The sequence below is a fragment of the Acinonyx jubatus genome, chromosome B3, assembly GCF_027475565.1.
Source record: "Acinonyx jubatus isolate Ajub_Pintada_27869175 chromosome B3, VMU_Ajub_asm_v1.0, whole genome shotgun sequence".
NCBI lineage: Eukaryota > Metazoa > Chordata > Mammalia > Carnivora > Felidae > Acinonyx > Acinonyx jubatus.
In genome coordinates this window covers 14,734,118-14,750,006 of record NC_069386.1, presented here as the reverse complement: position 1 = coordinate 14,750,006, position 15,889 = coordinate 14,734,118, and the positions used below count along the sequence as shown (strand labels likewise).

Here is a 15,889-nt window from a genome sequence, read left to right as displayed (position 1 = left end):
GCCTCCCTCCCTGCCTGGCTGGCTGTCAGTTGCACAAGGTTGCAAAATGAAGCGCAGAGGCAAATCGAACAGTAAATGCTGATACTTAGAGCGAGCCTCGCAGCTCCTTTGCTAGAAAACCGAGTCGTCTGTTGCTTGGAAAAACACGCTTATAGGACTGGCTTTTTTAGTTTGCTCTCTGGAAGGAAAGGAGTTTGAGGAGACAGGACGAGGAGATGGGGAGGCACGGCAGTCTTTACGCTTCGGTTTAATCATATTTTGGCAGCTTTGCAATTGTATTTTGCCCCCCTCTTCCCCCCTCCACCACCTCCCCTATCACACACATGTAATAAAATATGGCAATGCATTGAATTGACTGTCCCCCCCCCTCCCCAAACCCCTGAAACCACAGTCCTAGGCATTTCAGACACGTTAGCAAACCGATTTTTTGAAAAGCCCCAAGTCACCCCCAGCCCCACACAGCACAAGGAGAAAAGTGAGAAAGGAGAGAGAGAGAGAGAAAAAAATACTGTAAGTAAACATACCAAAACCATATTTGCCTTGTTCAAGGTCCCAAACCGCTTGCATCTTCCTTCTAAACTGGAATAACTCTCCTTTAGTTTGGCGGGTGAAATAAACGCTTTGTTGGCCCCCTGAAAAGATGTGTCTTTGATAATTAAAGAGAATCTCCTCCTCGGTGTTTATCTAAGCGATTGTGCAAACTGATAAAAAGTAGGCACTAGCCTGCAGGGAAAAAGAGGAAAGGTGAAGGGAGAGACCTTCCACCTCAAGGAAGTGCTTCCCCATGTATTAGGCGTTCTCAGCCTTGGAAAGCCCTGCACACTAACTTTAGAGAGACGAGGTTTCAGGGAGCTTTGTACATAGCTGCTGAGGAATGCGAGCCTCGCCTTTAAGAAAAAAAACCCCAAACCGTAGGTAGGAGATGTCTGGAGTGATCCTTGTCTCTCATCTCATTCCTTAGAAGGAAGAGTGCGTTGTTACACCTTGTTTGGGGCTGGAAAGACGAGACTTTAAAAACACCCGTCCAATTGAAAAAAATCTCCCAACTTAATGAGTTTAGTCGGAGGCTGGAGCAAACGGCTCAGCCTCGGCGGAAAACCGCCAGCAACTATAGGCGATATTGCAAAGCAAGACGACCCGAGGCACAGCCAAATTCCACTGTTTGGGGTCGAGAGGGATGGAGGCTAATCCTAAAGCAAGTTGGAAAAAAACAGAGGTGGGAGAGGAGGGGGAAAAAGCAGCCTCCTTAGCAGACTGGCAGACAGGCTCCCCTCACCCTGGATCAAAGATAGAACTTGAAGCAGGAGGGCAACATTTTTCCTAGGAATCCGTTGGAATCCTCATTTTCTACTTTTAACTCGTGTCCCCCCAAGTGATTTTTCCCACCCCCCTGCAGAGCCGTGCCCCCCTTTTCCAGTCCCCATTCTAGAACTTTCCTGAGGAGGAAACCTATTTCTTTTGGGGGGGAGGGGTTCCCAATTTCAAGCCTTCAAATAATGAATGCTTAATTAACCCCCTCCCTCCACCCACCCTCCCAAATGGAAAAAGGAAGCAGGAATACAGTAACTAGAGAAAATTGAGGAAAAACTATGCTGCCTCTTGCAGTTTAATACAGTTTTAACTAATGGATTTTTTTGTTTTGTTTTGTTTTAAGAGAAGAATAATGGGGAAACACGGATCTTTTATTTTAGGAAACTGTTATGGTAAGATGTATGTCAGACTTGACAAATGGAACTAACGCTCTTCGGCTGCTTCTTGTCCTTGTCTTAAACAGGAATTAAGTTAAACACAGTGCTGAATGTTAATTACATGTTTACTGGCTAATGAAAATTACAAATGGTTTTGCCACCTCAAACAATGATGAAAACTCTGAAGACACTGTAATTATATACTTTGAGGGAAATAACTCAGAATATTGATCATAAGAAGTGTAAATCTTTTTTTAACTATTCATTAATACCATAAATATGGGCTACAGAAGTTTTTCCTTGTGGTTTGTCTCATCAGTTATATCGAGTGGATGGATGGTGAGGTTTCTCTGGGGAGGTGGTGAACTCATTCTCTTGTAGAAGGAGGCCACTTGTGTAACTCAGGGGGTGCCCCCTCCCTTCCGCCCCCGCCCCCTTTAACCCCGGCAGAAGGTCGGGGGGGATAGTTGAACGGGAGGAGATGGGGGTGGGGGGGGGCTGGGCTCAGGGCAGGTGAAGGTGATCACTGCCCAGCCTCTCCTCTCCCCTGCCCTCTTCTCTTCATTTCTCCCTCCTCCCTTCCCTGCCAGGTCTGATCGATGACCGCCTTCCCCAGCCTGGGCGCCTGTCGGGTAACCTGGCATTCTGGTTCCTAATGGAGGACAACTCACCGCAACCCAGCCACGCTGCCCTGGCATCTTAAGTTCCTTCTTTCAGAGGTGGCTAGGGCAGTTCATGGCAAGAGAAGGGGGAAAAAAAAAAAGTTGAGTGTGGAAGGGGTTATTGGGCAAGGTGGCTCAGGCAGCGGAACCAGAACCGGTTTGGGAGTAGAGAAATGTTTTTTGTTTTGTTTTGTTTTAACTTTGGCCTGAGTTGTAACTCTGCACTCTGGAGCGTGACAGCCACTCCGATCTTGGGGGTCAAAGGTGAGGGCTGCACTAACCCTAAAAGGCTTGTCTGGCCTGGCCAGAAGGCCGAGCTCCGGGAGAGGTGGGGGGTGGGTGGTGTGGCCAGCCATACTGCCTGACGCTTCCGAGGGGGTGTCTGTGAAACCCACACGTGGGGGGCACAGAACCGAGGGCCGGTTTTAAGTGCAATATTAAGGATTTTTTAAAAAGTGCCCTAGGCTTGTGGGACTGGAGTCCTCTTTTTCCCTGAGAATTCCCAAGGCGCTGGTCTTTGTCTTAGAAGGAATGGAGTTTCTGAATGGTGTGAAAGGGACAGAGAGGGTCGCTTCAAATCGATTTTACTTGTCCTTTCTGTCTTTTCGGATCAACGCCCTTCAATGGGCACAGAGGTGCTCTTTCAACCAAAAACTTGTGCTACATTTTCTGCCTGTATTGGTGCTAAATACAATAAGCACTGGGCAGATTTTTTTTTCTTTGCTCTCCAAAGCAAGAAAGCACCCTAATTAAATTGTTTTATATGGACAGTCAAGACGGACCAATTAAGTATGCATTAGTATAAAGATATAGTCTGCAGATAAGGCAGTTTAGAAAATCATGCGTAGGACAAAGGAGAGGGCGCTAGCGTTGGGGAGGGGTGCGCGAACCCAGCAAGGTCGCCTTTGCCTTCCTCGCTGGGCCCGAGGGAACTGCAGAGGCCCGGGCCTCAGGTGAGAGGAGAGCAGGCCCGCTAACAGGTGGTCAGGCCCGAGCCCCCGACCCCGGCCGAAGAGAGGTGGAACCCAGGGCGTTAGTAGCCCTCCCGTCTCCCTACTCGGACGGACAATGTAGTCGGCTGAGGTGGCGGGTCCCGCAGGAGTGGCGGGGCGGGGGGGGGGGGGGGGTGGCGAGAGAGTGCCGTGCCCCGTGCCAGGTCGGGCCCATCGCCCGGTGTCCGGGTCCAGGGCGCGGCCTTGCAATGAGAGCGTGCGCCCAGGGGAGGCTGGGAGGGCCAAGGGGCCGCGGACACTGCCACTGCGGCGGCCGCAGCCCTGCGGCAGTCAAGATCAGGGTAGGAGGCCCCCTTCCCAGCACATCCAAGCTCAGCACTTTTTCGCTTCTAAGGAAACGGGAGCTCCTCTGCGAGGAAAGTAAAGTTCCCACTCGACGCCATCCGGCCCGAAGGGCGTCGGGGACCAGGCGCAGGAATGGGGGAATGACCGAGGGTCGGAGAAAAGGTAGCGAGGAGACTGGCTCCTTGGGCGAATGGAGATCTGGGCCTCTCCACCCTCTCGCCAGCCTCTGAGGTGTGGGCGGGCAGAGTGCACCTCACCACGAAGGCGACGACCCCCAGAGCAGGGGCCTGGGCCTCCCCGCGTCGCGGCGCAGGGTTGTGATAGGTGGTCCCCGGGCCGCGGGGGCGCGAGCGCAGCGCGCTGCCGCGGGTAGGGTGGCGCGGGGCGCACAGGGCGCCCTTGGTCCGGCGCGGCGCGGGGTGGGCAGGAGCAGAGGCGAGAATTAGAGCCTGGGGAGGTGGCTGAATGTCAAAGTAAAAAGGTTGAAAAGCCAATTTTCCAGGCGCGCTTTCGCCCCCTTTTGCTGGTTGCCGAGGCCGTAAATCAGCGGCCGGCGGCGAGGGCGGGAGCAGCCCCCTCGGCGGGCTTGGCGCGGCCCCGCCCGGACCGTGTGCACCTCCCGGTGGTCCCCGAATCGATCCGAAGACTAGCTGAGGATGTCACCGCACTAAATATTTACTGATCACACACAAGTAGCCGGGGCTCGAACGATTTTCCTCTGTGAGAAGAGCGCAGAGAGAAGGGTAAATCATTTTATTAGTGTGGATAAAGCCCAGAGCACACTCCGGGCTGGAGTGTTTTAAGATGTGTCTTCAACGGGATGAAAAGAGTTAGGGAAATCGATACGGAGTGATTAGAAGCCCCCGGGGTGACGAAGGGGGCCCAGGCTTTCAGGGATTTGGCGAGGCTGAGAAGGGGGAGCAACCCTCGAGGGGGGCGGCCGGACCACCGCCAGGGAGCTCCCGGGCGCAGGCCTCCGTCCCTCCCTACTCGACGGGAGACGCAGGGGCGCGGCAATCCTCAGGGAGTCGGCCGAGGCCCGGCTCCTGCGGGCCGCCGCCGGGGTAAGGTTGCGCGGCCGCCACGGGGCCAAGGGCTTGGGAGCCACGGGCTCCACGCTGCGAGTGACAGTGGTCAGGTGGCCGCCGCAGTGGATCGCAGGCCCGGCGCGGGGACGCTGGCAGGTCCCCCCACAGCGCATGTCTCCAGGCGACCTCCTGGAGTAAAGGTGTGACCCAAAAGGGCTGCATTTTTCCGCCCCAGCCGCGACCCGCAGCATCCTGGAACTTTCTCCTTGATACATCTCTGTCCCTCTCCTCCTTTGATGTTCCTAAAGAGGACGCGGCGGCCCAGCCCCGCTAGCTGCCCGTCCCTCCCACCCACCCAGTGTCTAGGGCGGCCGCCGGGTGGCGGAACCCGCTGCGGACCACAGGGCTAGTGGATTCCAGGTTCGGGGCTCCTGGGCAGGTGGGAGGAAGTCTGAGGCCGACGAGGCAGTCGGGGGCTGGGTGACAGACACCAGCGAAGCCCCCAGGACGTCTCGGTTCCCTCCAGGGCGGGGAATTAGCTTTGGGGGCTTCAAGCCACGCTCCAGCGGTGGAAATCGGTCTGTGGCCCCAGGGCTGCGTGCAGGAGCCTCAAGTGGCAGAGGGGTAAAGGCTCGCAGGGCTCGCTGAAGTTAGCCAGGCTTTGGGGGGGGGAGTTTGCTGGGAAGGTGAGGAAACCTTCTCCCCAAACTCAAGCAGCAAAGTCCTGGCGTGAAAATGGCTTTTCACTTCTAGAAGCGGGCGCCTCGCTGGTGACTGCGAACAAACCTCGAGGCTCGACACAGCTGCAAATAATCAAGAAGACACTAATTTTGGGGGGGGAAGGAGGGGCGGAAGGTGAGGCAAGGGGAGAATCTGATTCGTTTCTTCTTCCTTTTCCAACACCTGGCCTTTTCTTAAAAATCTGCTCTTGCCGAAAAGCGGATAGATTTATTTATTTACTTACTTACTTATTTATTTATTTATTTATCTATTTATCTATCTATCTATCTATCCATCCATCCATCCATCCATCCTTCTTCCCCCCAAATTGCTCGGATTTTCTTGGCAGCTTGAGGAATTCAGTTCAGGTCGCCCTGCCTGGCCCCTCAGTGCAACAGGAAATAGAACTTCAGATCCAATTAACCGTTTTCCAGAAGGGGTAGTTATTATTATTTTTTTTCAATATGAATCCTAATGGATTGGCGCAGTGTGTTCAGGTGTGGGGCGATTGGTGCCTGGAATCCCTGGCTCGGTGACACTCTAATTCTTGCGATGTTAGCTCCAGAGTATTCATGACCTGGACACGGTCAGGACCCCGGTCTCCATTAACCCTTCCTGGTCTTGGCCAGAGCGGAGGTTAACTACACTCATGTACCAAAGGGGCTGTAGCGAAGAAGGGAGAGAGACAGGAGGAGGAAGCGGAGGAGAAAGGAAGGAAGGAAGGCAGGCAGGGAGGAAGAAAAGAGGGAGGGGTGGAGGGAGGGAAAATTCGCTCTAGTTGCAGGGATTTTCAGGCTCCCTGCCCTTCACTGGTCTCCCCCACCCCCGTCCTTCCTAGGAAAGCAGGTTTCCATTCAGAGGGACAACAGTCTCATCCATCAAGGAAGCTCACTCCATGAAGGTGGACTTTGGGGAATAAGAAAGCATAATGTAGTGAAATATTTTCTTCCATTTAACTGACCACCCAGTTCCCTTAAAAAAAAATATTTCTGACATGTGTACAACAGTAGAGTATTACACTACATATTTTACCTTCTTTCATTTAAGTAAGAGCTAATTTAGAATCTTGCCAGTAGCCAAATTACAGCCACAAGATGTGGATGAGATTAGGAAAATATTCATTCTGCTGGCTTCAGACCTGGTGGCATTTTAATGGGTAGTTATGCAACAGTTATGTGCGTGAAGGTGTATGCACGTGGGTGTGTATATATTCTTAGGGTGTTAGAAGTTCCATGATGGATTAAAGGTTCATATACTCAAGCATTAGATAGAGGCTGTCACTCATGTGTACATGCTGGGGGTCTGGCAGAGAGCAGTGCAAAAAAGAGTTCTGAATAAGCTCCTTGGAACCACTATTGTTGAAATACAAGCTGAAGCAAGTTAGTAATGGTAAAGCTATTGTGCCTTGCAGAATCATAAAAAGGCACTTCAAAGTAAAAATGTCAGTTTTCAGGGTGGTAGCTTTGGCAGGCCAGTTAAACAAAAGGTGAGCGTCTTTTGCCTAATGTAGGTGTTTAAACATTCCACCCTGTTTTACTCCTCGGTGAATTGAAGAATTAAAACAGGAGAGGTGCTAGATACAGATGCTAGCATAAGGGGCTTGTTGCCTGTGTAACCAAGTCTCATGTGGGCTATACACGCTTTTAATATTATCGTGTAAGGCAATTCCTGATGAGAAAGTTCTAAAGACATCTAAAGCCATGTGGACTCCAGTTCTCAGAAGTGGACAGAGTGAGGAAAGAGCATCTAATTCCATGTATTTTTCCCCCCTTCTCACAAGAGCCTGGTTATGAAGTTTTCAAAATGACAGTTCATTTTTGGTATGTCACAAAAAGCATGAATCAAATGACATCAAGTGCCAGTCATTTAAATGTGAAGGGGTTAGTAAGGCACATATCCAGAGAAATTATTGTTGCTGCTTAGTGGGATCCCTGTACTTGAATCAAATGCAAACAGAACAACAAAGGGGGGGTTATCTGATTTAATTTCCTTTAGCCACAAACTCAAGGTGAATTTTGGAAGGAGAAAAATAATGGAAGGAGCAGTTTTTATTCTGTTGGTTTTGAGAAGGCGAAGAGCAAAGTTTCAACATAAAGCATAGACTTAAACAAGTGCATGAGCAGAGACACATTGCCAGGGGAGAAAAGCACTATGTGTGAATTTCGAACACATAATTAATTAATTACCAATTGCCTTTCTCCTCTTAAGAGGCTGATTTCCTGAAATGTTGAAGGTACGCATGAAAAATACAGGACTTCTGTCCAAAATGAAGAGGAAGATGTTTCACATAATATTCAGCTTCTTGACCACAGGAAGTTTCATCCTGAGAGTTTACAAAGTGTAGTATTTACATAGAACGCACACTGGCCCTTTTATTTTGAATATGGGATAGAGAAAGCTCCTTTTCCCATCTGTCCATTACAATTTATAATAAATTAATCAACCTTATCTAAGAGATTACGAAGCGCTTGACTGAGGTAAATTGATTTAGATGATATCACTTAAAACAGTTTAAAGCAAAAGTGAAAACATAAGAGGAAGGGAATATTGGCCTCCGTGAAAAATGTCACATTGGGTATTTCCTGACAGGACCACATCACATCATATGTCAGAGGCAAGTTAACAAATTAGGCAACCCTACTTCTTGGCAGAATGTATGTTAATAGCTCATTTCCTGACTCCAAAAGTTATGCAGATTTTCATTTTGCATATACTTTGCTGCCATATCACCCATACAGTTAGAAGGAAGCTGATACTGAAAAATGTAAGGGGGCTTGGGGGGTGAAGGGGTGGGGCTAAAAAGTAATTTTTTTCAGTCTCCAAGACTTCATGCTTATTTCCTCATTGATTCTTTTCATAGGATATTGCTTAATTTAATGGCTTTTAAAATCATATACTATCTTGCTGGAGTCTACATTGTTTATAAATAGACAACAAAATCAAACGCAGATCTTTTTCAGAAAGTGCAATTGACTGTTCAGTTATTGAAGAACCGCTATTTAAATTTCCCAGCTTCTCCTTAAAACAAACACGCTTACACACATCTAAACCTATTCTTCTTTGCTAACAACTCTTAAAATTGTTGCGGGCATGGCTGTGGATGAATGTTTTATAGAGCCTTTAACTCCCTTTCTCTTTACCCTGGAAATGCATTTAATGTGTCTTTTGTGCTTACGTGCTTTAAAAAGCATTACTCAATATGCAAGAATTATTCACCCTCTTTTAAAAACCAGGGAATAAAAAAACCTGAGTCTAGGAAAGAGGTGTGATGTTTACTTTGAAGTTTCAGGAACATACAAAGTTTTCTTAATAAACTAGAAGAAACTGTACCCTAGATAAACCTAAATAGGGCAGCTCTGGGGTATGGTCATACCCGTGTCCTTCTACCTTCCTGCATTTGGCACTAAGGTATCTGGGTTTCTGTCCTCACACACTGTCTATTGTTAACAGAGTAGGTTTTGACATTAAAAAAAAATTCAAGTTGTCTTGCTTTTATAGCTGGATGTATTATTAAATTAAAAATAATATTCATTTCTGTGTTCAAGTTTACATGTCTAGGCAATAATGAGGAGGTGAGATTCTGCAAGCCCCCCCCCTTGCCTCCCAAAAAACAAAAACAAAAATAAAAGCATTACATAAACACACTAAAGAGAGATAAAAAAAAAAAAAACACCTTAGGATTCAGTGTGTTGGAAATACAAGCACACTGTTTTTACAACGGAGCTCGTAGTAAGGCTTTTTTTCATCTTAACTATCCACCAGGATGTGACAGTTCGGTTTTATACACAATTTATGATTTTTAAACCAGTTTTAAACAACATATCATCACAGGAGTGAAGGAAGATTTGAAAAATCAGCTTCCAAAAGAAAAAAAGAAACACAAATAAGAGGCAGGGCACGGTGGCTCGTGTTGGTTTTTCAAGATGTTATGCGAGTTACACTGAAACATCACAATAACATGCATTCTCACTGAGGGCAGAGCAAGATGACGATAGGAGAAAAAAGGAAGAAAAAGATGCCTCCCCCCCCCCCAACAAAAACCAAACACAAAAACAAGCCCCAATCCTACACCCCACATAAGAAGCCCCTTACCACTGGAGGGAAAGTTTCTGTGTAACTGTGGGTCCTGCCAGAACTCCCAGTTGGTCTACTTTTTAAACACGCCAGGCAATGGTCACACCCGTCAGCAGCCTGGCCGCCTTGAGAAGGAAGCAAACTGTTCCCCTGCAGATGACCTACCATTTCGAGGTAAACTTTGAAAGCAACTGTTGAAAGTTAACCTCTCCTTTCCGAAGGAGGTCTGCAGAGGCTGGACAGTGAGAGCTGGTCTAATCAATTTTATTATTTTCTAAAGTCATTCCTAACTTTTATGATACTCCCCCCCCCCCTTCCTTTACTATCTGTCTTTGTGCCTCGAGGGCCAGTGAAAGAACAGAGGGCAGATTCTAGATTGCTTTCAGAGTTTGCCTTCTCTGATGATGGATTACCATGTCAATTTAAACGGCATAGGATTAATTTGTTTCAATGATTTCTCTTTAGGCTGAATGCCAGCCGTTTTTCTATCTCTCTCCCTGCTCTTGAGAACAACAACAACCAAAAAAAAAAAAAAAAAAAAGCCTTCTTTCCATATTCTAAGTTAGGAGACAATAATGGAAATAGACAAGTTAGGTGTAATGTTGCAACACAGTTATAGGTCTGAGTGTTTTTATCTCTGCCTAAGAGGCTGAAACTTACAGTCAGTCACATTAAAATGAAATTGGACTGAACATTTATTCAATAAATACTTGTCTTGTAGATAATCCAGTGCGGAGTGCTTTTGACACATAAGGACTTAATTTGTCTTGGAAAACAAGTTATTAATATGGCACATTTAAACTTGCCACCTACAATAAGGTTATTGAGATCTATAACAAACTCAAATGATCATACACGCACACACACACACACACACACACACACACACACTAGTAACACGTATGTATTTCAGGTCACATACGGACAAAAAAGTTCAATGAAGTTAGAAATGATTCCCTTCATTATGCAGGTAATATCTAACCTTTCCAAAGTAAGAATGTGTCAGGGAGTCTTCTCATTTGAAAGGTTTCTGAAGTGCACAAGAAAAATGCTGTTCAAATCCTATTTCTTTGCAAGACCAAGTCCATTATGAGGTTGAAAATGGCACAAAAAAAGCACTTAGGTGCAATCCAAAATCAAACACTCCCTCCACATTTTTTGCCTTGACTAACCTCGTAGCCAGAGAGAGCATGTTGCCTGTAGAATAAAGCCAATTTAGGTGAAATAATCTATTCCTAAAGTGATTATTGTATTTCTTTCTCTAATGGGAGGTCCCCCAGCAGATGCAAAGGAATAGGAGAGGATTTTATCCTATGGAATGAATCTGCTGAGTAAATGTGGCTATTTGAACGCGAGGCTACATTTCCATCACCCTCTTTTCTTAATTGCCTCTCCCTTTCTCAGCCTTCTTCTGCACTGAAATTTAACATCATAGTTCAGGATAACAAATTGCATTCTGAATATGAACACAAATGGATCTTACAGCCTTCTCCTTTTCCTAAGCCCTCTCAAAAGCACTGGCGGGCTTTCTTTGAGCAGGGTGTGCTTTCTAAGGACATATGCAATCAGAGGCCAGTGACTGTCAGAACTGGAATCTATGCAATTTTAATTTGTAAAAAAGTTGTTGGTTGTTAACCTTGGAGGAGATTGTGCATCTCTAAGAAACCGAATCTTTGAGAGCTCTCCCTGGGAAATGATGTTACACATGAGCAGAAAATCCAGGCAAGAAAGGCTAATTGAATGAAGAGAGAGAATTAGGTTAAAAAATAGAGTACAATCTAGTATCACATTTTCAGTAGTGTAACTTGAAATGAAGGTGTCTTCAAGTCGCTGGTGATGCCAGAGTGTTTAGATGTTGGCCACAGATGGGAACACCTATTGAAATGTGTCTGAAGAAGATTAATAGGGCTTGTCACTGTTGGGAAAGCACTGCTTTGCTGTAAATTTCTACCAGCACAAGATGAATTACCGATGAACGCTCACTTATCAACCCCATCACTATCGTTCGACACTAAATCAAATTGAGAAGTTATCTGCAATCAGAAAATTTCTTTTTAAAATAGACATACACCTTTAGGCCCCAAGCCCTTTAATAATCCCACTCAGAAAACAATTCCCGAGCCCATGATGCTTCTTTAGCTGAAACAAAATTGTATCTCAATAACGAATATGTTTTTAAGTTCACGTGCAATGGGCAGCTAGTCAATAGCAAAGTTTGATAGTATTTTAACGAGGGTGTGAAGGCTTCTCAGAAGCCTGTGTTTAGTATTTCGTGCAGTGCATTTTCTTTGCTTCGCGATCTCTCTCCCCCTTACTTTGGAAGGCAACGAGGAGAGTGGGTGTGCTGTTTTCCTGTTCTAAACCCTGTCCCTGTGAGCTACTCATGATCTAATCCTCTGGTAAGGTAAAATTATGAGAGAACCACATGCTTAGGTAGAGAACAGTAGAATAGGATTAAAAGGATAACGGTGATAATTGAGGAAACACATCTATCCTTTTATGATTTAATGGTGTTTTATGTCTAAGGTGGCTTACTCGAGAAATAAAACAGTGGCGTTATCTCTTTTATGATATGCTAACCAACTCCAGGCAGCCGGAGGGTTTCCAACCTAGGAATAATAATGTTTGAATAAAACCATGAACCCTTGGGCTTTTGGAGGGTTCCACCTGTTTATACGTTGTCTCACATTCACAGCTCACTGGATTGTCACAGAAATTCTTCACAGGCAGGTAACTTTGAATTCCCATTCTGCTGCTGAGTTGACTGAGGCTCAGAGAGTTATCTGAGGCCATGAAGCTGAAAGGAGCACAGCCAGAATTCGTTTTTTATTTTTAATTTGTTCATGTTTATTTATTATTGAGAGACAGAGAGAGACAGAGCATGAGCAGGGGAAGGGCAGACACAGAGTCTGAAGCAGGTGCCAGGCACAGAGCCTGATGCGGGGCTCGAACTCACGAACCGCGAGATCATGACCTGAGCCGAAGTCAGACGTGTAACCGACCGAGCCACCCAGGCGCCCCACAGCCAGAATTCTTAACTACGATTCCTAAGTTCCTTTCAGGGTCTCTCCATGGCGAGTCATTATGTAAATGAAGAAGAAGATAATGACAATGAAACTAATAGCAGGTAACATTTACTATAGGCAAGAACGGGAAACTTCTACACGTGTCATTTCATTTCACCTCGATATATTCATATGTAAGATATTCATTTTAATCTCTCTCCAACTCTCGGAGGTAAATACAGTTATTATTTCCATGATCCTAGAGCCAAAAGAACCCCAGAGTCTTAATAGGGTTTGGGGACTCACCCGAAACTCACATTGCCAGTAAGCTGGGGACGTGTTCCTCGAAATCTACATTTCAAAGCCACTGCCCTGGACTATGTTCCCGTTTCTAATTGCAAGGGATCTTCAATGCTACCGGGCCGTCACAAGAAATCCCACTGATTTTTGGAACGCGAAGTCCCTCAGACTCTGAGACAGTTTGTCATAGCAGAATAGACCCTGGTTTGGAAATAAGGAGACCTGGGTTTAAATTCTAGCTTTACGAGTTACTGTGTGACCTCAACATCTTTGGTTTTTATTTTCCTCATCTCTGAAATGGGAGGGTTGGAGTAAATGAAACTACACACGTCGGTTTTGGGTGCTTTCTTCTGTCACGGTGTCTGAGAGGAAAGAAATGAGGACCCGGGGCAGCGGCCGTGGTCTGAGGGGGTGAGGGGGACGAGTAATGTGTAGGGCACGTTGAGAAGGTGTCACTAACATCTCTCCATCTGGAGACACTTAGCTTTGGATGAGGTCTCTGCTTTCGTTCTCTCCGCTTGCAGAGAGCGCTGAATATTTAAGACAATGGTGGTTCTTTAGGAAACCAGGCAATTGAACACTGGCAAGAAAAACTTTCCCAGAGAGAAGAGGAAAAACCCGAGGTCCGGAGCCGTTAGGTGACTTACATAAGGTCACCCAGCTGATTGGTGACAAGGTGAAAGTAAGCCCCTTTTCTCTCAGCCCCCTAAACCAGGAATCCACTCCCAGTGCCCCCCCCCAAAAAAAACCATCTTCCCAATTCTCTGCTCCTCATTCCACAAAAACATACTTCATTTTTAATTTTTTTTAATGTTTACTTACTTTTTAGCGAGCGAGCATGCGCACAAGTGGGGGAGGGGCAGAGAGAGAGGGAGACACAGGATCTGAAACGGGCTCCAGGCTCTGAGCTGTTAGCACAGAACCCAATGCAGGGCTCGAACCCACAGACCGTGAGATCATGACCTGAGCCGAAGTTGGACCACCCAGATGCCTCCACAAAAACAGACTAGATCATCTGGCCATGGCTCCATTATGACTGTTACTCTATTTTTTTTTTTTTTTTTTTTGAGAGAGAGAGCACAATCAAGTGCATGCGAGCAGGGGAGAGGGGCAGAAGGAGAGAGAAAAATCTGAAGCAGTCTCCACCCCGGCGCAGAGAACGACACAGGGCTCCATCTCACCATCTTGAGATCACGACCTGAGCCTAGATCAGGAGTTGGATGCTTAACCGACTGAGCCACCCAGGCGCCCTTCTGTGACTCCATTTTTTGACATGATACGTTATGTGCGTTATTACTGGTTGTAACGTGAGCTCTTCCTAAATCTCTCCCACAATAACTTTTCATAAAATCTACTAAGTTAACCAGCCAAACAGTCGCAGCTGCTATGAAGAATCACACAGTAACAGAATATGCTGTAATCTCCATTAGGTCACTGTAATATTCGAATCTGTATTTATTACAAGCCTCCTCTGATGTATACATAACCAAACTTGCTAGATTTATATTCTCTAATGGTTCCCCAATGGGAAAAACCTGTGTTTTTTTACCTTCCTTTTCCTGTCCCAGATCACCCTTCCACATACATTGCCTGCTTTGGGAACCCCCGTCTGGGTTTCATCAGAAGTTGCAAGACAAAATGTGCATTATTAAGAAATATAAATATTTTCAGAAGCAATCAAAAGGATGAAAGATTGATTCAGCATGTAGATTGGACCTAATTCGAAGCAGCTTTGTCCTAATGAAAGCTACCGGGATACCGAGTGAGGAGCTCTTGGTGGCCCCCAGTTGGAAATTCAGACTCATTAGGATAATCTGTCAGGATCGCCCTGGCTAGGTTTGCTGAAATACTTTTTGCGAGGTGTATTCTCTCGTGTCTGGACTCTGTCACCTTCCTTGCCACCCTTAGGGACTTGTGGTAGTCATCTTTGAGAAATCATGACTAATTCCTTCTCTTTCCAGTTGGGATCAGTGAGTAGCTCCCTTTTTCACAACTCGGAAGTTGGCTTAGCATTAACTTTCATAAGAACACTTTGGCCCGGAGGCATCTGTATTATAATTTCTTTCTTGGCTTAATAAAAGGTATCACATTATCTACCTGGTCAATCTCTATTGGCTTTCAAAATAGAGACATGGAAAAACCTAATAAGCCTCATTAGGATATCTGCTTTAAAAACAACAGGCTGCCTCATTTAGCATGTTGCTTTGAAATGTCCCAGCAGAACTGGGTGGTCACCGCTTGAATACAGGTATTGCTAATTTGGGATCTTTGTCAGTCCGGTAGCTCTGGGGGGGTGGGGGGGGGGAGCCTAATGTGTAGGTGGAATTTTAATACACAAGGGATCAAACCCTGATTGTTGTATTTTGTTTTTGTTTTCTTTCTTTCTTTCCTTTAATCCCACTTTTTGTCCACATGGCCGTGTGTGAGAGATGGCTTGATTTTCTTGATATGGTTCACCCATCCCCAGCTGGGATTCCAAAGAAGGCTGAAAATGTCTTTAAAATCAACACAACTCAGGGAGCCTGAGAGAACAAGTTTTCCTTTGTTGTAGGGTATAGTATTATTTGCTGTAGGTTTTTTGATATACATTCTAAATTAGGCCTGCAAAGGCATGCTTCATCTTTAATTCATCACTCTCAGCTGAAAGAGATTAGCAATGTCTAGCACGCACCCCTCGTATGGTGCTGACCTCATCAAGTATGGCCTGAAATTAATTAGCCTCATTCATTCCAAATGGAAAAGGATAATGGGGCAGCATTTTAGACATGACCATCACAAATTGTTTGCAGCATATTTAAAAGGCCCCTATTTTCAAACCATGTAGATTAAAATTCTTTCCAGGGCCAGATTTATCAGGGACTCGGAGCAGAGCCTGGTCAGGTTTCGCGTGTGTATGTTTGTGTGTGCGCGTGCGTGTGCGAGGGTGCGTGCCTGCCGAGTTGTTTATTGTGTGTTAGAGCCTGCGTGTAGATGGGTCCATGGTTAGCTGGTTTTGCTGTCCGCTGTGACACCTGGAATAGTCGACCAACCCAAATCTGATGTCTAATGCCGCTTTAAACGATCCAGTAACAGAATACGTTAGTGGATCGTTTTTTGTTGTCGTTGTTACCATGG

The 15,889-nt window shown here is 46.1% G+C and overlaps 1 protein-coding gene and 1 long non-coding RNA gene across 7 annotated transcripts in view; one reads left to right on the top strand and one right to left on the bottom strand.

Annotated features, from left to right (window-relative positions):
• Positions 1-15,889, top strand: part of LOC106987220 (uncharacterized) — an 83,546-nt gene that overhangs the window by 4,171 nt on the left and 63,486 nt on the right. The gene's annotated exons all lie outside the window — the stretch shown is intronic.
• NR2F2 (nuclear receptor subfamily 2 group F member 2) overlaps positions 1-15,889 on the bottom strand; it is a 77,985-nt gene that overhangs the window by 12,139 nt on the left and 49,957 nt on the right. Inside the window, exon 1 of one of the 2 annotated variants that reach the window (XM_015085462.3) lies at positions 525-1,362. The exons of the other annotated variant lie outside the window; for it this stretch is intronic. Coding sequence (XP_014940948.1) covers positions 525-567 — 43 coding nt within the window. The 5' untranslated portion in view covers positions 568-1,362. Of the gene's footprint in view, positions 1-524; positions 1,363-15,889 lie in introns of those variants that run through there. 2 annotated transcript variants of the gene reach the window in all.